Consider the following 26,674-nt stretch of genomic DNA (forward strand, 5'->3'; position numbering starts at 1 on the left):
AAGACGTATTTCAGTTTTATGTAGAGTATATGGCTGGGTGTGGGGGATGCATGTCATCGTATCCCTAACAGACACATTAGAAAGATCAAAAACTGTCTGCAGCTGTATTTCAATTTTAAATTTTTCACATCGAAGTTATTGGATATAAAAAATGTCTGCATACACTAAGTACTGTTTTATATGCAATAGTATTTATTTATTTATATTAAATAAAGTACTACACAGCATTATTATATAATATAAAAAAGTGTCTATTAATTTATTGCTTACTATTATTGGGTACTAAAACATGAAATATAACAGTAATTACAATTAGATATTAAACTTCAATGGTTTATGTTATTCTTAATATCAACTAACAATTTGGAGCCCATTTAATTAAAAATATTTCTGTTGTTTACTAGTTTAAAGGTCTCATATCTCAGTTTGTAGATGTTTCATGTTTAATGTGAAATAAATTTAGATAAAAAAAGGTTTGCAGTTGCAATATCATCCTTATGTACCCAAAACTAATAAGTATATTAGTTAATAATGTTTAGATTATATAATATATTCTGAAGTACGATTTTATTAGTCATTAACATGTTCGAAACTTTTGGTACAAATTTACTCTTGGTATAAATTCTTTGAATTTCAATTATTAATATCATTGATTCATAATATTACTACTATTACGTCTCTATAATTTTCACTTCATATTAGGCAATCTAAATAACCGACAAGTTCAATGATTGTATGAATTAAATGCAAATGAATTTGTATCAAAACTGAGCTGTATTAAAATACATTTGAAAAAACCGTGTGTGCGGGGAACTAAAATGAAAAGGCAAGATTGCCAACAATAAAAAATATGTGTAGTAGTTTTAGTGTTGCCATAAAAATTTACAAAAAATTTACTAAAATTAACAATTTTAATTAATGTTCAGTAATTTAACTGAACAATGATCTTCAACTAATTGGTGAACAAAGCGGTATATGTTCAACTTACCAAATGCAATTTTGTTGAACCGCCGAGCTCCGATGTTCGGGCTTATCGGAACTTTGATTAACTTTGACGTATTCTACCATGAAATATGATGGAAGCCGATCCGTATCGTTGCTAAGACGTTTCATTATCACAAAGTTCCGTTGTGGTTTTAATAACACAAATTATAATCAGAGAAAACGTTCATTTGATGTTCGTACAGACGTCGCATAGTTTGGAATATGTACCGTGTTATGGATGTATATCATTCAGACATATAAAGTAACATAAAAATGTTAGATATGTATTAAAAATAAATAAAACCTTTAACTCTAAATATCCCGTATATTTAGAGTTAAAGTGTAATAAAAAAATCTGAAATTACGTGTAATAAATTACACATTTTATAAGAGTGATCATCCTGAGAATAAGCAATGGCGAGCTATTATAGCTTTAATTTTAACATTTATAATTTAAAAAAAAATTGTATGTTTTGAACTTACAAAAATATATTAATGAATTATTAATACATTTCTTATTACATCATTTCCACAGTTTAATAAAACTTGGCGTTAACTAAGTTAACATGTGGAAAACTCTGCGAAGTACATTAAGTAGATACGTCAGTTTGAATTTTCCGTCTCAAAGCAACGACGCGACATACGCGGTGAAGTGTGAACCGCTATTGCTACTGTTATTTGCATAAAAATGTTATTTAAATTTTATTTAACACATTTATGAATTTATACATATAGCTAAGTATTTATATGTATCAGTAGCCAGACATATTGTTAAAAAACACTAATGTATTACGCGTTTTCGGTTGCAAATAAGAACAAAAGGTGATAAAAATACCAAACAAAATAATATGTGGTTCCAATTTGTTTTGTTTTGTTATCCTTGAATAACAAACACCAAACAAATTTCATTTCAAAACTAGGAAGGCTAAATCTTGTAAGTGCGTCGTTCTCTCGGAGTATGAGAATTATTTCCACTGAGGGAGCGGTTAAGCGGCGAACGTGGCGCTTAAACAACGACGGCGAAGGTGAATTATTACACTCAACTTGTTAGCTACACGATTTATTGACGGCCAAATTCTGTATCTCAACGAGAACGCTTTGTATAAACCTTGCGGTGAATGTAGACAATGATATAACTTCGCACTTTCCTTCAAAACGATCCTCCCATCGGTTTAGCATAAATGTTACGTAATACTTGATACTTTGAATTAATCAATGGAAATGAAAATCTTACTAATATTAAAAATGTGAATGTTTTGATGGACAGATGAATGGATCTTGGTTAGTAGGTATCTCCGGAACGGCTCAACAAACTTGATAAAATTTGTCTGATGTGTAGAACACATTGGTTACTTATTAAGTTTTTTTTTAATTCCGCACGGACGAATTCGCGGCGAAAGTAAAAAATCAGTAACAAAAACCTATCTTTTTATCTCTTATAAAATATATTCTTTGAGTATTTTAATTTTGAAATGTAATTATGTTGTTTAAACATAATAAGTGAACAATAATGACAACGTGTATTTGTGAGTAATATTTTTATAGCAATATTCTTGATATTTTGCGTTCTCGGCCGCATTCGTCCGCCCCGAGGCAGCCAATTAAAGTTAGCGAGCGCACGACGACCGCCAACTAAATTGATACAAAGTTACAAACTCGCGAATCACTTGTTAAAATACTAATTACTCTGTCGTACAAAATGTAAAATCATTACAGGCAACCGGACATACCGGGAACATTTGTTATCAGAATAATCATCAAATTTCTTTGCAACTTTAAGCAATAATTTTAGTTGGACAAAAATTTAGTTTCCATAGGAAAAGGGACCCCATATTGATTAATGGATAATTTAGAAGAAATATGGAATAGAATATTAATATAGAAGGGTAAAAGGCTAGTACCGTGCCAAAAGAAAACTCTTAAAAATACTTAGAGCTATAGTTATATTCAGATTTACTAGCGCTTGTTAGCTAACTACAAATAACAATGTACCTACCTTCTTTGCCTTCCTGTTCTTCCTGAGTAACTTGGCACAGCAGAGTCCCCTAGTATCAGGTAAGGGTGCGGGCGGACGGCGTGGCCAGCACAGACGATGTGGGCTGGGCCCCGCAACCTCAGCCTCGCTGCGGGCCTCTTCCTTATCCTCGCACATCACTACCACGTCACAATACGTCCTTACACTACCAACATACTACCCATCGCGGTATCTACCAATGCTTTACGACACCGGCTCGCATTGTTTTCTCTGTAAACCTACCCACGATTCACGATAACACAATCTCGCTCAATATATTACGGTAAATAGCCAGGATTCAAGCTAAATTCTCCTTTTTACGCGCAAGCTCCGATCTCACTAGCGTTACAGGCGGCTATAAAAATAAATTAGTACGCTCTTTGCAAAAATAAGTTCGATATCTTTGTACTATTTAAGTTAGAAATTTAAAATAACAGCTCGTATTATTAGCTTATTTTAAAATCGGGTATTTGTAACGTCCGATCAAGCATCTGAAACAAAAGATAAACACAACTAAAATAACACTAACCAGATAAATGTATAAAATATTATTTAATTAAAAAAAAACATCGTATAAATGATCTTCAATCTTTAATTTAAAATACGAAAAAAAACTATAGTCTATCTTTAAAAGTGGTGTTGAATAATAAATCTATTCCTTGATAAAAACCATTTGATGCAATTAACGCAAACTCATCAAATGCTTTTTAAAACTTCACTATTTAATATTCGAGAGGGGGAGGCGGCTATTGATTGTGACTTACCGTTGCTTTCTGAAACCAAAACCTCTGCATAAAACATATCCTCATCGATGTCATTATATTTGATAAAACAAAGATAACAATATGTTTTTAACGGAGATTTTGGTCTCAAAAACCCACGATTACTAATTTTAAATTACTGACAAAAAAACATTATGTATTATAATAATTGCACCGTGAATAAGATAAGGGTCTAGAAATATACCTATGTATACCTGAGACCGAGTATATAAAATTCCGGTATATATGAAGTGTGCAATATTACAAGACATTATTCTGATTATATTCAATGAGAAATAAATTAGTAAAAACATGATTCATGTAAACTAGCATTTTTAAAATGTACGAAGTCTTTGAAACACGTCAGACGTTGTAAAGGCGGAACGAAAAGTTATTAGTGACGGTCGGTCGCGGGTCTCGGGTTGCGGGCTCACCTATCCTGACAGTACGCTAGCTGGATTCGTTCCAACGGCTAATATACCATTCTGTTTGTCTTTCGAGCCAATAAAATGACTTTTATGCAAATCATACGAATTCTATACATTTTTGATGAGTTAGCCCGCGACGCATTCGAGCCGTTTAATTAATATTTTTCCATCTAAAGTTTGAAACTTTAAATTGTTTGATTTCATCTGAATGTTTAGTTAGATAGTTAAATATTTGTTATATCCTTTTGTTAAAGGTTTATTTTAGGATAGACAGAAATTGTCGTCTTTGTTAATAAATTCTTTTAAACTTAACCTATAAATTAAGATTTACCAAATGAATAATAAAAATAGAATACTATATAAACGTAATTAAAAATGCAATGTAATGCGCAATTTAATTTTTAATTCAACAAAATCGAAAACCTATTGTACACTATATAATAAACGCATTAAATTAACTGAAGCATGCGAATGAATTGCAAATATTTTAAAAATATAATATATTTTGCTGACGTGCAATATGTTTACTGAAATTTCTCGACTCACTGGTTCAGATACAGGTTTTATATCACGAACAAATTAAAGTTTCCGCATCGATTTCGCAAAGCATAACAGAAACTAATAACATCATATCAAAGGAAAAACTAAACGACTCTTATCTTGAAACAATTTTGAGCGTTATTGTACCTTAATAACGGATTTTGATTCAACCTTAATTTTTACGACTGACATCTTTAGAATTGTGACATTGATAATATTATATTAAATTGAAATTTTCTGTTTGCATTACAATGTTATATTTTAATTTTGTTAAAGCTCGAAAAGCTCTACAATATAAAAGATAATTATGTTTTTCAAAGGACCATTCGTAAAGCAACGTCTAATTTTTATATTATTATTTTAAATAAACACTCATGGAGTCATCTCCCTCACACAGCTTGGTATACGAGTACGAGAGGTTTTTTATCTGTTTGTGTCGGGTGAACCGCGTCCCTGCGAACTGCTTTATGTTGTAAAAATCAAGCCCATTTCAGTCTACACGGACTCGACGTCGCGGATTCTTTGAACGAAATGGAAATTAGAGGCTGAAAGAGAAAATTAGCTTGTATTTTAAAATATACAACCGGTAGAGAATTTATGTATATAAATATAAATAAGTTCAAATTACACATAATTTATTTATATCGACAAAATGTTTGTGTATGTTTAAAAATATACTGTTAGTGTAGTTAATGTATTGATATAAAATTATTGTCGTATTTTTATTTTGTGTTTAATTTGAATATTTGGAATAACATACAAGTTAATACAGCTGTATAATTTGTAAAATAAGAGCTATATAATACGAGTATTTAAAATTTAAGTTTTAGGAAATTAATAAGCAAATGTTTTTGTATTATTAATTAATATGATTGTTGAGACCTTAATTGAGATAGAATACCTTTTTACCAGTAATGAGATGATAAAATCTGACAAGGCATGAACGTGCGGTGCATTTTGATTTAAATTACAACTTCCCGTGGCCAACCGGAGATTAAACCCCATTAAAACGGAAGAAAATATGAAAACAAATCTAAATAAAAAACACCCCTTTGCTGTAAATTGTAAGAGATCCTAATTTACAAAAAGAGTGTTTGTATAACAATTTTCAAAAAACATCACCATGTATAGCTTAACAAGAATCGTAAATAGTTAATGTAAAAAAGTAGCAAGATATTTGCAACATTTTTTTTTGGTAAAAGAACTTAAATTTAAACAACAAAATAAAAATTTAAGCAGAAAGTTTAATTTTGTAATACATTAAAATGCTTCTTACTCACATAAATAAACATAATCTCTTATTAAATCAAAATGAAAAGTTAATTAAAACATTCAATAACATCATAGTAAAATTAATAACGTTACTTATACAATGCGAAAAAATACTAAACAAATCATGTAAAATACTTTATAATATAAATAACTTGTCGTTTAGTACTAAAACATCAACTAACTAAATCTTACCAAAATAAAAGATGCAGAAAGACGCAGAAATTTTCATTCTAATGACTACAGTTTTTCACTTAAATGATGCTACGAGCGAGGTAAGTTTTGTCGTAGCACGTCTACGCGGTTAGGCGCTACGCCGCCTAGAGACGCGAGCTGTCTGAGCGGTGGATGAGCCGGCGTTGCCTTATATTGTCTGTGGGGCCTCCCTCACCCACCTAAACATACCCTTCCCGCCGAAACGACGCCCGTAAACTCCGTTACGAAAATTGCCCTACGTAACAAAAACGCAATGAGCTAGCGTTCCGTAGATACGATACAAAAGAAATTTCATAGATAAATTTTAGGTTGTATTGTAAAAATAAAAATTACCTACTATTAAATTTTAAGATTAATCGGCATGATAATGTTTTTATTATAAAATCTAAAATAGTTGTAGTAAAATGATTTACTTGATATAACAAAATAAAGCGACTAGAATTAAGACAAAAGCCAAGATTGTTTGAACACTACCCTATATAAACGAACCCAACAACTCTGAGTAAACTACTATATTATTGTGTTGAAAGATCTGTTTATAATGTGTAACCTTTGTGACTAACGAACTTTTTGATTACTTAGATACAAATGTTGAGAAATAACAGTTTGAATTTGATTTTTATACTAGTTGTCGTGTTATACTGATATTGGCCAGTCAAAGCTAAACCCCATTTTAAATTAAAAAAAATCAAAGAACGTTTTAAATATAAAAAAAAGTTATTTATGCGTAATGAAGTACATAGTAGAGTATCTCATGCTGTTATAATTAACAAATTATTTAAAAGGAACACATATTTACCTTGCGCTTCCTCATGCACGAAACATATGCTTTGATCACAAATCACAAAAAGACAGATCGGTTTACATCATATGATGTGCTACAATACTTTTATAGAGGTACATATCTTAATACGAATAAAAATACTAAAAAACAATACGAGTTTGTTTACATTAAACTATACAAAATAGGATATTACAAGATGTTGTGGGGCGGCCACAAGCGCCGTCTGGCGGCGGACGGGTGAAACTGTTGCTAGGGCGGCCGGGCCCGGGGTAGCGAGGGTGCTTCGTCCCTCTCGCACGCACTCTTTATCTACGAGCCGCGTTACGCAAAAACGAGGCTTTTATCAATGACATAGGTAATATAACTAGTAAGCTTGCGGCGTACGCTACCTCGGCCGCCCCGAGGCTGCGCGTAGTGGCCTTGATCGGGCCTGATGTTTTCATCCCGCGAGCGTAATAAAGCGTTTAGGGAGGGGACAGGCGACTCCTACTGAAAGATTTATGGTGAAATCTGTAGAATTAGTTCGCGCCGACTTTAAGTCTCCACTCTGCTAAGGGGTGAAAGATCTGTACTACATTGTCATAGATTTATACTATCATGTATATTGCCCAGTAAAAGTTTTTAATTTCGATGTATATCAGTACCGGTAACTGTAACAATGAAACACTTGGCCATATTCGTGTCCAATATTTCTTACTTACGTTGACTGAAAGAAGTCTCTTCTTTATAAAATTATTTTGCAATATCATAGCCGTTGTTAGCTGTAAGTCAGTGTGGACATGAAATAAAACGGATTTCCATCAGCAACTACGTCTTGTGTAATGGCATAGCGTAGATTCATTTAGTCTGCTGACTTGTTTGAACACGGATATTACCTCGATATCAATACAATTTAAAGTCATAAACATGGCCACTTATCTTCTTCAGCAGGATTCCAAAACCGCAAACTATTGCTGATAACCGTTATTTTTATCACTCCAAGTAACAATGTTTAGTGTAATAGGATCGTAACAAATAGCATCAATAGTTTGATCCGAAATCAAATAATTTTTTATGTCTTCTCTCTTGGGGTTTTCGAATTTAAAGTTATCTACAAAAATTAACCTTATAAGGCTGTAATGACAGACTTACTAAAAACAAATTTGTTTGGTTTGTCTGAACAATTTATCATGGGTTTATGACACTATAATATTATACAACACTATATTTAAAACATCTTGTTATCTCTGTTTTGTTAAAGATAATGACAGGGATGACGATATGTTTTATATAGAGACTAGCGGACCCGACAGACGTTGTCCTGTCTACACGTCTTTAATTCGAATATTATTTAAAATTTGACACTGCGACGGTAGCGCTGTCTGTCGGATCCAATGTGAAGCATTCCAAAATCAACAACTACTAATAAATTAAAAATTAATAAAAAAAACATTGTCCAGCGGACAAAATTGTGAATCTAAACCATTCCCAGATCCCCTAGAACACACACAAAAAATTTCATCAAAATCGGTCCAGTCGTTTGAGAGAAGTTCGGTGACATACACACTCACAGAAGAATTATATATATAAAGATTTTGATCCCAGATATCAACAGTTAAATAACATACCTCTCCGAGACAAATTCAGACAATATATCATATTGTCAGTAAGAAGTGCAAATACAATATCTCATTTGCATTGAATTTGACTTAACTGTACTGAGAATAACAAGAAATAATACTAGCAAACTGTTAACACTAACAACAACAACTAACAAACATAAATTTGAAATTCTATGGTACTAGGATAATGATGTTTATGCATTGGCAAAATAAAGAATAAAGATAAGCGTAACAAAACACTTTATTTTTACAAAAATAAGTACGAAACATTTAATATTTTTTCATAATACATATCTATTTTGGTTATAAATGCTTTAAACTTAATAAAAAATTGTACTTAACAAAATTTTGTAACTAAAACAGACAAAATTAAAATTGTGATATTTTTTAAACAAATATTTTCTTATAACCATTACATTTTTGTACTTTTTTAATATAATTTAACCAATCAACATTGGTTCAAGTTTTCCTGAATCGTAAAGAGCTTTGACATCGGAACCGCCACCCACACAGTTTCCGTTGATGAACACTTGTGGCACCTGGAAAGTGAAAAACAACATAACTCACACCCTGAACCCAGAGGAGCAGCCAGAGAACATGAATCTCTATTTGACTGGGACTTCCATGTAATAAAGTCTATTAAAATAAAATTTAATATTATTAATGCAAAAGTTTGGATGGATGTATAAATGTTTCCATGTTATTCTAGCATGGCTGAGTGGAAATGGATAAAATATGGAACAGATATAGAGTTTAACATAGTGTAAAGTCTACTAGACAGGTTATTTAATCCAATTGAAATAGTCACAAGCCATAGCTGGTGCTTAATAATGTTAAAAGAAGTAGCATCCTAAAGTCCATTACGGTTTAAAGAACATTCTAAAATTGCAAACAGAGGAGCAAAATGCTAATTTAATATTCTTTGAATACTTGACATATGTTAAGAAATTATTTCTTGTATTAAGATAATTTTAGTGAAGTTAATACTTTAATCTCTAATGTTCAGAGTCTTCTCATTGATTCTAAAATTTGTCAGGTAACAACATACTTTTTTGTAAAAATATCTAGACATAAGGATTAATACGGCCTTAGGTAATACTCTATAATATGGTAAATTTGATAGTTCAACACATGACCGAAGATATACTGTATGTTTAGTTTCAACTGATAACCTTAGAAAAGGTTATAGTGAATGTTTTGGTATTGCATAAATATGTTGAAATTTACTTTTATCATATTATTCACACAACACCTTTTAATACCACAAATAAAAAGAAAAATTAATATATATTTTTTTTAAATTTAGACTTCACTATTTAAACTTTATCACTTTGACCTTATTTGATATGTTATTTTTTCATATGAAACCAAATATCATTACATTACATTTTTTGCATATGTTGTAAATTAAAAGTTTTTGAAATTAATACAAAATTACCAAAAGATTAAAAAAGTTGTTTTTAATATATTTAGTATGTTAAATGAGAGTTAAAAACATTGTACTAAATTCTATTAGCACTGATGATGTCATTATCTTATGAAATACTTAAAATTAAACTTACTGTTCGGAACCCGGTTAATTCTGCCAGGTTTTCCTGGATAACACTGCCGTCATCGCGCTCGTTTAATTCAATTACTGTTATCGGTTGCTTCACTTTTGCGAAGACCTGAAAACAAAATTAAAAAGTACAATTAAGGTTAATCCTGAAACCTTAAAACGTATCAAATTTAAATCTTAAAACATGGTTATACAACTTAATTAATTTAAAATTCACATTAAAATCATGATTTAATTATAAAATTAAATAAACTTACATCTTTCGCCAACGTACAATAGGGACAATAAGATTTTGAAAACACCACTACTTTGTCTTTAGACACGGCATCCTTGATGAATTGTTTTATTTCAGCTGTACTTGCCATTGTCGCGGTTCTTGCTTTAGTGGCTAGAGATCCCATAAAATGTGGTTAATATATTAAATCAAATTTTGATATTGCAAATGATGTTGTAAGTTGAAAAGATGAATTTGGTTGGTTTGGGTGTCAGTTGTCAATTTTTCAAGTCATGACAGTGACAGCTGACAGTGTCACTTGACATTTAAATGTTAAAAGAGTAAAAAACAGTAGAAAAAATACTAAAGTGCAATGAAAAAAACGTTTTTAGAGATAAAATAAATAAAAATTGTATAAATAATAAAAAATGTGGACAAACACTAAACTAAACCAAATTCTCATGTTCACTACAGTGTCTAAATAGTGACTTAAGAATAAACCACATATCGGTATTGAAGCGACTTTGTTTATGATCTATAAATATTGGGTAATTACTATTTGTTTTTTTTTATGCACTTTAACTAAGAATCTTAAAGCAACAAGAAACTTTTAAGGTCAAGAAAACTCTGCTGCAAATTTTTATGTCTGGCAGATATAGTTTTTCGCGAGCATGCATTCGATGGTTTCTGAGACCAAGCCCACGTCTAAAGCATATTGTTATTCTGTTTTGTCAAAGATAATAAGAGGATACAATGATATGTTTTTTACAGGGATTTTTTTCTCTTGTTGCCTCAACCGCTGAACTGATTTTGACAAGTGAGGTGTATATAACACTTAACTTAACCGCTGATCTGTTTGTGTTGATATAAGTTTAAATTGAGAGCTAAGAATTTCGTTGCTCCACGGTATATGTGGTATCCTTAGCCTTCCATATAATTTGCCATTTAGATCTGAAGTCGCAAGTTTGATGTATGTCTTATGAGCTGTAGTAATTAGCTAACGGTGAATACTCGATTGTACCGTACAGCGAAATGTTCGCGTCGCGGCACATGCTCGATTCAAACCTCTATTGACCAGTGCTGCAACGATGGGAATAAGTAATAATGAATGATTATTACACATACACGCACACATTCATACACTTTTGTGTACGAAGTGTGGCAGTGCTTTGTTCAAGACATTTTACTTTCGGTTGCTTTTGTTCCTATCACGTATTTGTTCATTAACTCAGGGTCATTGACGAATCACTTTTCCTTTTTTAACACTTATTATCTCTTTATTTGAAGCATAGCTCCCCAACACTGAAAGAATTTATCACATCGGTTCAGTGGTTTCGGAGCTGGAGGAGTATTCAATGCAAATAAACAAACAAAGAAATCTTTCCTCTTTATAATATTAGTATAGATAAACTTTGTGCCAGAAGCTTAAAAAAATCTTTAGTCCTGCGTCAGTCTGAGATAATATCTAAAAAAAATAGAAGTTGTCTATGGAATCTAAATATTTTCTTTTTCTTTATTTTTCTTCGAATTATATATTTGCAAATAAATGTCTTAATGCACAAATAATTTCGCCGATGAGATCATCATGGTAATGCAGATGCTCAGAGAAACAATGATTCAACGAATACTTAAGTCTTACTAATGAAATGAGATATTGCTTTTGTGTGATTACTATGTCATATTATCCTTTAGTCGTATACATTTTTATTAAATAAGTAAAATAGCTAACAATACGCTTCAATTAGTTATATTCATATTAGTTAATAGTCTTTATTTTATACAACGAAAGTAAATAAGAATGCCAGTAAGATAATATTATTGTGGTTAACTATGTACTTACGAAACTATTATTTTTTTGTTACCTTAACACCTTAACATAGAATTGCAATTATGGGCTGTTGTTAGGAAAAAAATTACTCGTAAAATACGTTAGGTACCCGGCTACATATCCGGAAGAAATTTTTAGGGTGGCAATGCAAGCGTGACTAACAATAAATGAGTACAAGTAGCATTGAAAAAAACTATATTAAACCGAAAAACACTACAAACAAAAGTAGTCCCTTCACCAGAATTTTCATGATTGCGAAGTTGGATGTGGTGAGCTCACCAACTTAAAAGAGAACAATAATGCTTTGTTATAATCCAATGCCGACTCAGCTCGGCCAAGCGTGCCCGATGCAAATACAGAAGATATACGATCCATAGCTAGACTTAGGGTTGCCACCCTGTTGTTCTGAAGAGTTTTTTGGGCTTTCGTGATGCATTTAAAGCCTGTAGGCTATATTACAGTTTGACAATATCTTCGCTTCTTTCGCTTGGCTAGATGTAGTTTTCTAGTCACTCGCCGATATGCTGGAAAATCGCAGCTGATTTATTATTGAATGTTGACAACCCTAGCTACAATGCATGTGATAGAATCGTCAGATAAATGAATAATATTGTGCGCCAGATGCACGCTAATACAGTTACTGTGAAAGTTATGAATTTCATTTTAAACAGTACATTCTTTGGCAGGCAGTTATTTATTCTATTTTTAAAATATCACAACTTTAGTATATAAATATGTATTGTCATTAGAATCTGGGGATGTTATTATTATATACTGAGGATATATTAATATGCAAATTTACTAACGAATAATTTGACCAGAAAACTATTTTATGTACTATAGTATATGACCTCAAATTAACAAGTCGGCCATATTCGAATATGTGTGTCTTTAGCGATGATCAAAGCATAAAAATATTTTAGAAAGGGATATACATTTAATGTGATACGAAAACATTTGAGATTTCGCAAATTAAACGAGTACAACAATCAATGTGAAGCATGCAAGTGTGTTGTGAACTTAGTGAACATCTCAAACCGGATCCTTTGAAGTGAACACAAAGAACAGGGACCACTCTCACCTATGTTTCAATTGTTACTTGTAACAAACAATATTTTGACCTAAAACAAGCTTGTGACTCACTAACGCTAAAATAGACATTTACAACTTTTCAAGGCTCTGTGAAATTATATAAATGTATGCATAGAGTTGATATATTGGGATATCGACGAATAGAAAACTAAGAATATTACAATAGACTCATATTTAAATCAAAATTTATAAAATAACTAGCGAACCCAGCTGGTTTCATTTGCGTTGCGTTGTTCGGGAAAATATTATAAAAAAAATAATATTAAAAATGTTCTGGAGTTTACTGGAGTTGGGTTTACAATGATAATTGTAATAAATCAAGCTATTTGATTGGATCTCAACAGGAAACATTAGGCTTCTTTGTTTTTTTTACTATGGTCAAGTGACAAACACTAACACCAACAATTATTTGTTGAGCACAGATTGTTAGTTGGCTCTTTTGTCGCCTTTTGTCATGAAAACTATAATACTATAATGACAAAGGTAATATATACATTAGTAGTAAAAAAAATATATAAAAAAGTAACAAGTTTAAACGTTCCTTATTATATTTTTTTAATTCTATAAGTCATTGAACACACCAAGGTTATTTGGTTTTGTTGGTAACATAATAATAAATATACTATACTTTTCAGATAGACTTAGTTATAACAGTCATTGTCACTATATCTCAAGGGCATTTAATATATTATAATAATACATGCTGTTCCCTTCGCTTAGCTTAAACATGAAAACCAATTTTTTACCCGACTAATAGAAAAGTAATGTTTAATTCTCATTAAGCGTTAGTCACGGTTACTAATAATACTTATAGAGTGACAATTAAGAGCATGTTTTCCAAAAATATAAGCACGTTTTTTAGAATTTCTTGAACAGAATTTATTGAATTGTAAATGTAAATTTCCTACTACATATGTGAACACGTTGATTAAACAGAAACAAAAGTCTCGATAACACAATAAAGATGTGTTAATTTATATTCAAGACAAACAAGAAATTATCAAGAAATCATCGTGGGACAGCCGTCTTCCATGTAAGGTGTACCGTGTAGTTTGTTTGGAAATTCACACTCGCCACCTGCGAAGCGATAGCGTCATATTGGAACGAGTACATTCATGTGCGATCTCGTAAACAAAGCTTACACAATATTATCTGTCATCAATGTAATTATAACTGGCATTTGAATTTTATCATAGCGCCAAGCTTTTTAAAAGTAAAAAATAGAGAAAAAATAATAGAAAAATACAACACTGGCCTGCAATAATTTCGTTTGATAGATGATATGCATTTTTTATTTCTTTTTTTCCTGTACTATATACGTACCTTTCTATCAAGTATTTGAAATGGCGTATTTCATTCCAATTTTCTTGGAGAAATATGAAGCTATCGCTACATCTACGATTCTTAAAGTAGATTATTGAATCAAAGACCTAAATTAATGCTTCGCGCATTACATGCTGTAAGGAAACCATTTTGTTTCTAATATGTCAGATGTCCCAGTGAAGCAAATGGTAGACTTTATTCACTAATATACTGAACAACTGGACTTTGTAAAAATACCATTTACGTTATAACAATTGTGTGCATAACCATTTCTAACCTAAAGATGTAGCCTATATCAAAAAAAATATCTTATCGCCCAATGTCATCAAAAGATTAAACAAGTCAGATAAGGTTTTAGAGTTGTAAATAGAGATAAGCCGAGAAATAACCAGATGAAGCCACGTGCTTTGCTTGTAGAGATAATAATATTGTGTTAAGATTTTGACCAAAATTCACAAAATAACGTAAGTATTTATAATGAATTAATATCTATTGTTATAGTCACAATAATCTTATGACATCTTACTTCTTACTAATATTATAAATGTGAAAGTTTAGATGGATGGATGTAGAGCTAGATGTAGGACATTGTATGGAAGAACACATAGGGTACTAATTAAGCTTTTTAATTCAGCGTAGACGGAGTCGCTTGCTACAGCTAGTTTCTTTATATTTATTAAAGTAAAGTAAAATTAAAAAAAGAAGTTAATCATATCTTTTGCAAAAAATTTAAACGATTCTATGATTAACATCAATAATAAAATATGGGGGAAAAAACTAACTTCGCTTTAAGAAAGCAAGCACAACGTCGTTCATTTTCTTATACCGCTATATACGAACGGTCATAGTTTGTTTCGGTTAATATAGCACGAAACAATGGCGCATCGCTTTATGCACCGCAGAATTGCATCGCATGCGGGGGTACTACAAGACGAAAATCTTTTCTTATCGAAAACCATAAGACAAAATTGATGTCAATTGTAATTTTCAAATAAGAATGGACTAATCAATGGCTTGGTTTTGTCAATTTTCGCAGAAAAAATAACTATTAATCACAGATATTGAAATTAAAAATAACTAATATTATTTTTAACATATTACTTTTACTACGTTAACCATTTTTGTTGTTACAACACGGAGAGGATGTATTCAAATTCTTGCATAAAACGCATTGCAATGACTTGCAATTAATTTATGATATTATCACATAATCAATTCAATTTGATAACAGCGACGATTGACAGTTTTATTGCTAATCGTAATCAAATGTAATCTACATGACAAATATGTATCTTTCTTGACAATAACATAGAAAAAAAAACTAGTCTTCAACTTTTTAACATAGTTTTCCGTTCTTAGCAAGTCTTGGTGTATCCGATTGTCATAGACCACACTTAAAACCTAGATTACCAAACTTCACGAAATGAAACTTCTGCAATACTATTGCTAATAGAGTACCATAAGATCAGACCCTCAAACTACAAAACAAGACAAGCAGAAATAAAATATTTTTAATATTATAAACATTGTGGTATTGTAGACCAGTTGTAAAATACCTAATAAGTACTAACTAGCCTTGACCGAATCCAAGTCAAGAGTTTTAAAAAAAATTCATCGTCGAGACTGCTGTACTATAAATATAAGCAATAATTTTTTGAATACGTAATCCTGAAATTAAAAAATAACATGCAGTGAGATATTCGTGCTGAATTATTAAAGCTTCATTGCAAAGTTTTACATGAATACAAAATAATAACGGTAAAAGTAATGTGTTTTTGTCGAGAGGAGAGTTGTTAAGAAATGTTATTAGTTAACGGCGCTTGTGTCGCGTTAACACCTTGAACCTGAACGAATTGCTTACTCACAACATAACGACGGTCTTGCCATAGCAAAAACATCATCTTGTATTTCGGGTGAAATAAAAGAACATATAAAGATTTTAATCGACTCGCATGCCTTGTGTGGTCATATTCGCTTTTTGTATTTGTCCTAGAAAGGTTATCCTGCACTGAAAGTAATTAAATCAAAGATTTTATATTTGCAAAGCTACGTTAGTATTTTAATACAAGAGTTTTTTTTTCATAATTGTTAATTACACACTATTTTAATAAATGCACACTTTAAACTTACAAGCTAAAAGCTTAAATAAACAAAAAAAATAATTAAACCAAAATGCTCTTAAAATGTATTCTATCCTTTAACATTTTTTCACAATTTGGCAGTTGTTAAATAGCCATGGCAACACTGAGTACAAAGTACAAATGTATTTACGTAATATTTGCTTATTAGTTAAGAACATGTTAGTTACGCTTACTGTTAAAGAACCGCATGTGAGGCGAGGCGAAGGCGGGCGTTGTGCGGTTTGCGTTGGCACAAGATATGGATCACGATTCGACCGCTGCCGCACCGCAAAGACATGTTTCGAGTTTCTACTTGTGTTGTATCGAATAAATTCGAACATTCCAAGAAGGTTTTAATATTTACGGGTGGATCAAATTTAAGTTATACTTACCGTGCTTATTTCATGACTTTAGATCGATTGATAAAGATTTTTATACTGCTAATCTACTTAAATTACAAGTTTAATACTGTTTTTTATTCTCATGATGTTCTCAAGCAGTTGTAAATACAGTAATAATTTACCAAAGATGGCGACTTCATACTAACCTTTGGTATATTTGAGACGAATTACTTTCAACAATCATATATTTGAAAGAAAGATTTTTTGCAATTAAGAAGCAGCTTAAGAAATTATCCAAGTTTTCAACAAGCTGCTGCTGTTTTAAAATCTAAATAAAAATGTTTAAGTAAATTGTTTTTGTATATTTTTAGCTATACTTAGCGATGATGCAATCAATTTGAATATATGAGAAATATGCAGGAAATGTAATAATGTGATGCGCTATCATTTCGTGTGGGAATAAATAGTGTTATTGATTTTATCAAACACGGCTATCGGGCCATAGGATAAGATAAGCGAGGAATAACAAGTAGGTACACAATATCGCTACAAAAATTGCAATGTATTCTTTACGACACCATAACAATAGCAGGTAAAGCAATGTTTACTGTGTAATATTTATTTTTAAAATTTAATAGAAATAGGTACGTTTATTTTATCTTTATGAATTTAAAATGTTATTATTTTATTTATTTTATAGATGCAATCAATGTTAATAAAAATTAATACATTTCTCTACTTCCCAAATATTGATATTTACAAATGAAACATTAAAGTCCGAAGTCTTTTATTTAACAGACAAAAGTTCGCGTTGTCTCCTTTCTGATTTTAAAATATGTTTTGTTTCATTTCAAAAACTAAACACCTTTTGAAACTGACATTATTAAGACCCCAGTATTCATTTGCAGTCTTCTGTAAATATCAATAACAAAATTTGCCTCCGTGTTAAATTTACATTCACAAAAACAAAGGACGAAATTGCGACAAAGATGAATATTAACACGCTTTGTTTTAAAATTTTCGAAATTTCTTTGTTTCATAAAACTGTGGCTGCAATATGTTTTAAACAGGGATTTTGGTGCCAGAAAGAGCTAGACGTGATACCTTTTTAGATATTTTTTTTAACTTAGACACTTTAATTTATGCTCACAAAATATGTATTTACATTTTTAGTTCTACTGTACATTGTAATTATCATTCAGAATCTTTTATATCCTTTTCCTTGTTAAATAAATTACATATGTTTTAAAAAAAAACCATGAGTTGAACGCAGTGCTTTGAAATATTTATTATTTTGCTCTTTTAAATGTTAAACACAGGTTTTTTTAACTTTATATCCGTAAAATATAATTGTAGAGAAAGGACAAACAGTACTTTTAATATGAAGGCCACTTAAACACCTGCAATAGCAGATGCGTTACTGTTTTACTTTCAATTTAAAAGGATATTATCATTATATCGCAGTTGCAATTTCCACTATCGAAATACCTATACGGAAACATATTGCTGTTTCTCATATTCTCTTGGGAAAAAAGAGATAGTGAAATAATACATTTTAAATGTTAGTTAGTGGTAAATAATTTTAATACGACTGTTCAAATTAATTATCAGTAACCAATCTCCTTCAAAAATAATGATATTACAGTATCTTTTATGACTTATAAATTACCAGGATCGTTCTGAAAGTAAACACTGTTGCTTAACGTACGAGTAAGCGCTAGCTTTCGTCCGCAACTCCGTCGGCACGGTGTCAAAAAAACCACGTCACAAGTAATTTATATATTCTTCCAGACTACGTTCTACATCTCTGCCAAATTTTATCAAGATCCGTTGAGCCGTTCCGGAGATATCTTCAAACATCCATCAAACCATTCGCATAGATAATATTAGTAAGCATTTGTTGAGCTGGTTGACTTTAACAAACTATTTTGTTACAAACGAGTGTACTTTGATAAACCGATGAATAATTTGAATGTTAACAATTTAATCTAATTGAATGTCAATACCAAATAAGCCAGTTTTTTATCTTTACTGGAACCAAAACATTGCGAAAAGATACCATTGTAACACTTCCTTCAATTATTCCGTACACGTTCTGTTTGATTACTAAGGAGGTTATCGAACTAAAAATCAACATAGAAACTGAAAAAAATCGTACAACTTTGAGTAAGGATTAGGTGACAAGTAGTGGGTCCTTCCGGCGTTGCGGCGGAAGTACCACGTGAGTCAGGCGAGGTGTGCGCGTGCGCCGCGCGGCCATTGTCCACGCATCGCCGACTGTGACGGCCGATGCCGACGTGATCTGTATGAACCAGCCTAGCGTACAACCTGCATTATTTTGCAATGTTTTTATAAACATGTTGCTCTAGATCTAAGATGGAAATTCTAAATTAACAATACCATATAATTCTGTACCACAATATTTGATTTACATTTGTAGTTGGTTAATATTTTTGTGGTTAGCAAGATAATATTATAAATGCGAATATTATAGATGGATGGATGGATGTTTGTTAAAAGGTATATCCAGAAGGACTCAACGGATCTCTATGAAAATAAGCATACTTAAATAACATAGTCTGAAAGACCACATAGGCTACTAATTATAATATGTTTTTTTTAATTACGTGCGGACGGAGGCGCGGGCGATAGCTATATTAGAATAAAACTCGAGAGTAGATCATTTTAGTTATGCTAATATATACTTCTAACGTTAGGATAAAAAGAAAAAAAATAAACGAACTCGTTTCGTTCTTATTCACACATTCATTAGACAACTTTACACTGCGCTGTACGGAAATTATGTTTTATATTTTGTTGCCTTTCCCACTTAACAATTTATTACTGACCTCAATCTAAAAATAAATGCCTTATAAATTATCTTATAATTCTTATAGGTTACAAATGAAATGCAGTTTTGTATAATTAATTATGTAATTCATAATATCAGGTTCTAAGCGTCGAAAATTTGACATATTTACATATAATGTATTAATAAGCAGAAAAAAACTGAGATACATTGAATATATTCGACTTTCTGACAAGCGTCTGAATAAAACTTATCCTAAGAGAGCATGGAGATAGACATGTGACAACATTCGATACAGCGTCCTCACACAATACGCAAATAAAACTAAACAATGAGCACTCAACACTAGCGGACACGAAATTTAAATAATTTAATACTGTCCCATTCGTATCCAAACATACATAGAATTCAAATCACTTTGTATAACGAAGACCATTTCGGACATATCGCATCGACTTTTTGAGAACTTAACAATAGTAAATGCGCAACAAGCCTCACAAATTATCAACAGCAATAATATTCAATCACGTTGTATAATAGTTATGAATTATCACAACATATTACTTTTATGATACAAGCAGAATACATTCATAGAAGATTTATATACATATGAGTCATGTTTTCCAGTAAAAGTGACTCTACATACATAATATGGACATGAATGAATATTTTAAAATGAGAGCTCAGAACCGTTAGGCCCACGCGGAAGTATTCGAGGTTACTCCTACTTAACTTGAAGATGACATCCGAATGCATAATTAATAATCTTTACATGCACTAAGCGAGGTCAATACAGTTCAGATAAACGTTAAAGCAGATTGACTAAATGTCATCACTTAATTCTGAAACCTTATGACTGAGATATCGTATTTCACCACACACTTGCTTTCGAAAAACTAGTTTTGGTCCCGGGCGTTAACGAATCAATAGTTTTTAAAACACTGGATATCACAAAATACATATTACAATGTACGAAAACACCTGGCGAAGGTGGGGCCAGCACATCTGTCCCTTGTAACAACAGTGCTCGCGATGCACTGAAAGGTCAGTCTTTATCACGCAACAATTCTGATTTGGCTCCTTTCTCGTTGCTATGGAACGAAAAATTTTGATTATCTTTATGTATGTATGCCTTGTCCAGTTTAGCAGCCGGTAATTCGTTATCTTGGGGTGCAGTTGTTTTTATCGTCGGTACCGGGGACGGATCAATGTTTTCATACTGACAAAATTCCTTTAGCCAACGTTCCGAATTGTAGGAAGGTCCCTCTCCGCCCAGCTCTGCAGGAAGAATGTCGAGAGGTAACGCATCGTGTAGCGTCGATAGATTATTTCCGTGTAATACAATTCTTTCCCTCGTCTTCGCTTTCAAATAGGGTTTTATTACAGCTAGGGCGGTCTCTACGTACCAAGGTTGTCCAATAAAATGTATGCTCTTAAACCGAACCGGCATACAGTCCTGAAGGCAGTCGATCATTAACTTTAAAACTTTTGCTTGCAAACTGCACGACTGTTTGAATGTAAACTCGGTCCAATCCACAATAATAACATAGCCGTTGGCTTGATTTTGAACTTCGTTTAGCGTCCGCTCCAGCGTGAGCAACAACGCCCGGTAGACGGAGAGCAACGGGCACGCGTGCGGCGTCCAGTTGGACGCAAACATGAGCAGCACGCACCTGCCGCGCCGGTCACGCTGCGAGAGCACGCCCGGAAGACCGTCGGCCAGGGCCCGTAGTACACCGCCGTCCGCCACCGCCCACAGCTCGGGGTGTTCGCGCCGGTACTGGTGGTAGCGAACTAGCAGCTCAAAACTCTGCTGCACGTCGTGTTTGCGCGCGTATAGAAACCGCCGCAAAAAGTTGTCATCTTGACATCGACTCTTGTCGCGCAGGGCGAGGTTGAGACTCGAGTCGACGGCCTCTTTTAGCCCGTCGAGGGCCCGTTGCCTGTCTCCGTCGGTGAGTCTCTTTCTGGATACGTCACAGAGGCGCTCGTTCTGCATCTGCTGCAACCTCCAGTCGTATTCGGCGTACTCGTTCATGTCTGGCGTGGCTGTGAGTCATGCGGCCTTTCACTGTAGCGACGTGAGGTGCGCGCGCGCCGCCTATGCCCGAGGCCGACTGCGCGCCGTGCGGCCGCGCGCCGCCGCCATCGCTGCCCGTTCATTAAACCGCGTTGTGCTACCTTTACATTACAAATCTACGCAAGCTACTTGTACAAGTACACTTGAATATTCAATGATGTATGGTTGTTTAAATTGTATTTAATATTTTGAAAAAAAATTGAAATGTGTCTTTGCTCCATTATAATTATAATAAATTATAATTGCAAATACAATTATAATTTAAGGTTTGTACCTTAGAATGTAATCTATGACAGTAAACACGACAATAAAAATAAATTTTATTGTAAAACAGCAAACTAAGCCAACCAAGTTATGACGTACAAATATGGCGAGAAAATATTGAAGTATTAAAAGAAAATATGATTTCATTTATGCATTTTATGCTTAATCCGCTGGCGCAGTTACAAAGTTGATCCTTGACCTTCGATTAAAACATGTATTTCATACTTAATTTAATTTAAAAAATAATGTATGTTTCATAATTTGACTGGAGAGTGAAAATTGTGACTAAAATTGTTTAATTTTTACTATAGTTGTATAAATCATAAATATTAAAATATTTTTATAAAGTACAATTTACAAGTTACCTCAACTGAACTAGAACATTAAGTTTATCAAGTGCTCTCGACCGTTCGAAGGGGGCACAACTTACCCAGCCAGAGCGAGTTATAAATAAAAGAAAAACTGAAGGTTGACGTTATACCGGTCAATTGGTTGGCTGGTTGGTGCGCTGACGTGCGCTGCTAGGGACGCTACACGAGTGCGAGAGGGACGGACAACTTCGTACCACAGTTTCGAAGCCTTATACGTATTATAAACGAATGGCCGAAAATCGTATAACGTCCGTGCTTTGTTCACTTTATCGTATACCTCGTAACCGTAAGCGGTAACATTTATTACACGAGTAGCATTTTTAAGACAACACTCGTGGAGTTACTGTGAGACGATATATCGAGAAGTCATTAGCCATACGATCATTTACGACCAGTATAACTTGATAGTCACGCGCATACACATACAAACACACATCTTCATTATACAATAGAAAACTCAACATACAAATAAAGCTATCTCTTAGTCATTTACTTAAAAAAAATAATTTGTACAGTTCGATGTAACTTAAAAGATAATACGATTGATTTATACTTAAGTAAATACGTTTTGAGCTTTAGAAAGACATCAACGAAACGTGCAGCTATGTGCTGTTGTGGGACATAGAATTGTTCGCTCCCTTGGGTTCACTTTCTCTTCAATATGTAGGTAACTATATCATTATATACTTAAAGTATATATCCTCTGCTTTAAATATAATTGAAGAACATAGCTAAAAAAATTAAGTAAGTTTCTAAAAAACTTAACCGATTGAACTAAGATTTTATACATTTACCATCTTTAAACGTTAAAGCAACGTAGTAAAAAAGTGTATAATATTCAAATCACGATCGAAAATAATATAAGAAAAAAGCAATCTAATGATTACTTTTAACTTTCACAACATATGAACAAAAGAGCATCAAATATGTTTATGTTTTCTAATGACTAAGGTTTATTTGTGATTGATGTTGGTACATTAGTTTGAAGGGCAATGACTTTTTAAAAATTAACCGTGTCGATGCATCTCATGGTCGTTGCCCCTTGTGACTAGGCTTGTCGTGCGATGTAAAAATAGACTGGCGACTACTGTAGAGTGAAGATGCGCCTCAGACACCGCATTGCCAACAACTTGAGGTAATTTACTTACTGAAATTAAAACTAAAGTAAAAAAATGTTTTTGTAAGTACGTATTTTGATTGGTCAGCTTTAGGTAGAATAGAGTTGAGATAATTCCGAAGTAGATTTGGTGAACACATTCAAAATACTCTCCGTTTTATTCTTGTTTTTTTTTATATTTAGAAGTATTAACACGTAGATTTTTTATTTTTTTGAACATAGTCCACGGTTCTTTCCCACTCTACATTTTTCTAGGTATCCCTATCGATATTGCGAACCAGAATTGCTGATATCCCTGATAAGCTCTAACAGATAACAATAGATAACGACGAGATTTGGATTAAGGACCCAGTGAATGTAATAAATCATCTAGAAATTAGACTTACAATTTATGTAAATAATATTTCAATTAAATCAATAAGTAATATAATACAAAAAACTTAATTTATATTTAGAGTTTTAAACACATTGACATAAAAAAGAGGACCAAAGATTTCGTAAAACCACATTAAGAGCAAAGAAAGTCAACATACAAATAAAAAATTACTTACATGTGCAAGACCATGATTATAAAAATAAATACTATTATATTTTAAACATTAATCTATGTTAGTTGTTCTCTCGTTTAGACATCTTAATATTTTTTCGGTCAGTAGATAAAGTGTTTCAGGTCTCATTATCTAGGTAATTTAGATGATGATAACTGCGGCATTTTGTGTTCAAAACAAACAAACAGACGTCTGTCAGATAAGTAAATATAGTGTGTGCACCAAGACATTATCTGACTCATGCGACGGTGATAAGTGCCTATTTCCACTTAGGAGCTAGCCACAAGAATACGCGCGGCTTTCAGTCTGAATATTCAATTGATACAGTGCAGTTAAAAGTAGAGGTCCAGCAAGAGTCGCGCGATAATTCTGTCTGCGTAGTCTTTGTGTGTTTTCAATGGACGCTACGATCGCTTTTATTGGTTCAAAACAAGTTTCGACGTGTTAGTCTTAACCTAAATCCTAAAATGACGTAATCTGAGTCACAATGTCTATAACTTATTTAAGCTTAATCTTAAGAAAAGATCTATTTTCTTTTTTTGATACTTCACTATTACCCTGCTATCAGTAAAATTAATAATACGAGATGTAAAAACGTTGCCACCCCTTTTTAAAGAATCGTGTAAACGGATAAAATTAAAATTGACACAGTTAAAATTATTATAGAAAAGATGCGCATAGAGGTATTTTCAAATAAAAATAAAGCTTTGATTTTTAGTCTTTGATTTTTTTAATTATGGTCGACTTTCGACCTATGTTCCTATGATATTTTTTAATCATGTACAGCCTGTCTACAGTTAAATAATAAACATGTGTGATATAAACTAGGTGTCTCTGATTACAGAAGATTTTTTTATCAATGTAGGACAACGTTTTAGTTTATCTATCTCAAATGTAAGAATAGTAACAGAGTTTTTTTATAATACATCTTCAATTCCCATCTGTTGTATATTTTAAAAAATACAAGTAAAAACAATGTATGATCTCCGTATGCTAATATTTATATATCGTTATGATAAATCGTCATGATATACAGCGAAAGATAACTTTCCCTGCACTGAGTAAACATAGTTTATTAAACAATACTGCTTTACATAGTCTTTGATCTGATTATTGATAAACGTCTCTAGCACACTACCACGAAAGCGAACTGGAAGCGAAACGAAACATAATTCTATATTATACAGGCATGGATTAGGTTTGATCCAATGAACTATTACAGTCAGGTAACTTGGTTAGACACTACTATGCTGTGACTGACATGGATTTCAAGTGTATATTTGGAGAGTCTTGCTCTTCCCAGGGACGGAGCTATTTTTTCACACATTCGCGGCCCCGTTGTCTGGCGCAAAACGAGGCCGCGAATGTATAAATATTGGTTTTTAATACGACAAAATCCGCTCTTGCCTGCTAATGGCGTATCTGCTGAGACATTTTCAACTTATAGAGTTAAAAAAAATAGTTCATAATACGAAATATACCTTACGTCGCTTCTTCGCTTCAGTTCTACGGTACACTAGAAGCGTTGCAACAAAGAATTCATATGCTCTATGGGCATCGACACTATCGATCTAATTCCATAGATATCAGATGCATGTTCGAGGTTAGAATTTATCGATATTATCTGCTGCTGTATTTATCATGCAAATGTTTCTTGCCTCAAGAGAAAATGGAGAGAGCGTGCGCGTCCAAGTGTATAATGCACTTTTATGTTACCTGCTCGTCCGTCAAAATGTTTTTACCTAATAAATACAGCTGAAATCGACAGCTTGTCAGATTTTAGCTCACCAACTTAATATTACATAGCAATCAGTATCGCGAATCATTTGCATGTATATTTTATAACACTATTCGGATTTTTTAATAACTAAATTTACTTGTTGTATAGGAAAGAGGTGTGAGGAATATTAGCTGTTCAACTTATATTAAGAATATAAGTATATTAAGAGGTGAAAAATATATTTTTGTACTTGTATTTCGGTTAAGTATAGAGATCGCTAAAATGGCGGACAAAAAGCGGCCTCAGCGACGGCAAGGCTGTCGGGCCGGTACCCTCGCTCGCCAAAAATTAACTTGAACTCGTTTCACGCTACTCATATGTCGACATTAAAGTTGTTAAATAAAATTATTTCACATTTTAGTAGTCGGTAATGCACAAAAAATAGAACGAACACTTTTGTTTTTATTATCCACATATTGATAAATAACCTAGTATTTAATATGTTTTAATAATACATTGACGTACAAAATTCTAGAACCTAAAGTAATATTAAACACGTTGACTCTTTAACAACTCTATTTGATATTTTATAAGTCGATACAGGGCCTGATACATGAACTCTATCAACCGATACACATGTTTACATTAGAAGAAGAAGAAGAAGAAGAAGAAGAAGAAGAAGAAGAAGAAGA

General features: G+C 32.5%; 3 protein-coding genes across 4 annotated transcripts in view; 1 reads left to right on the top strand and 2 right to left on the bottom strand.

Moving 5' to 3' along the window:
* LOC106126540 (uncharacterized) overlaps positions 1-26,674 on the top strand; it is a 106,230-nt gene that overhangs the window by 62,148 nt on the left and 17,408 nt on the right. The gene's annotated exons all lie outside the window — the stretch shown is intronic.
* On the bottom strand, positions 8,821-10,658 carry LOC106126544 (glutaredoxin-C4-like). The gene is given in 3 exon segments (NM_001312631.1): positions 8,821-9,136; positions 10,160-10,264; positions 10,413-10,658. Coding segments are annotated over 3 exon segments (348 nt in total). The 5' UTR covers positions 10,557-10,658; the 3' UTR covers positions 8,821-9,037.
* LOC106126541 (clavesin-2) lies at positions 19,995-22,000 on the bottom strand. Its single transcript, XM_013324257.1, has one exon. The coding sequence runs from the start codon at positions 21,918-21,920 to the stop codon at positions 20,928-20,930; it is 993 nt and encodes a 330-aa protein (XP_013179711.1). The 5' UTR covers positions 21,921-22,000; the 3' UTR covers positions 19,995-20,927.

Source organism: Papilio xuthus, unplaced genomic scaffold (assembly GCF_000836235.2).
Source record: "Papilio xuthus unplaced genomic scaffold, Pxut_1.1 DF824992.1, whole genome shotgun sequence".
NCBI lineage: Eukaryota > Metazoa > Arthropoda > Insecta > Lepidoptera > Papilionidae > Papilio > Papilio xuthus.

What these genes read in the sequence shown, in the direction of transcription:
- LOC106126541 (XM_013324257.1), bottom strand. Translation starts at nt 21,920, where the DNA reads ATGAACGAGTACGCCGAATACGACTGGAGGTTGCAGCAGATGCAGAAC.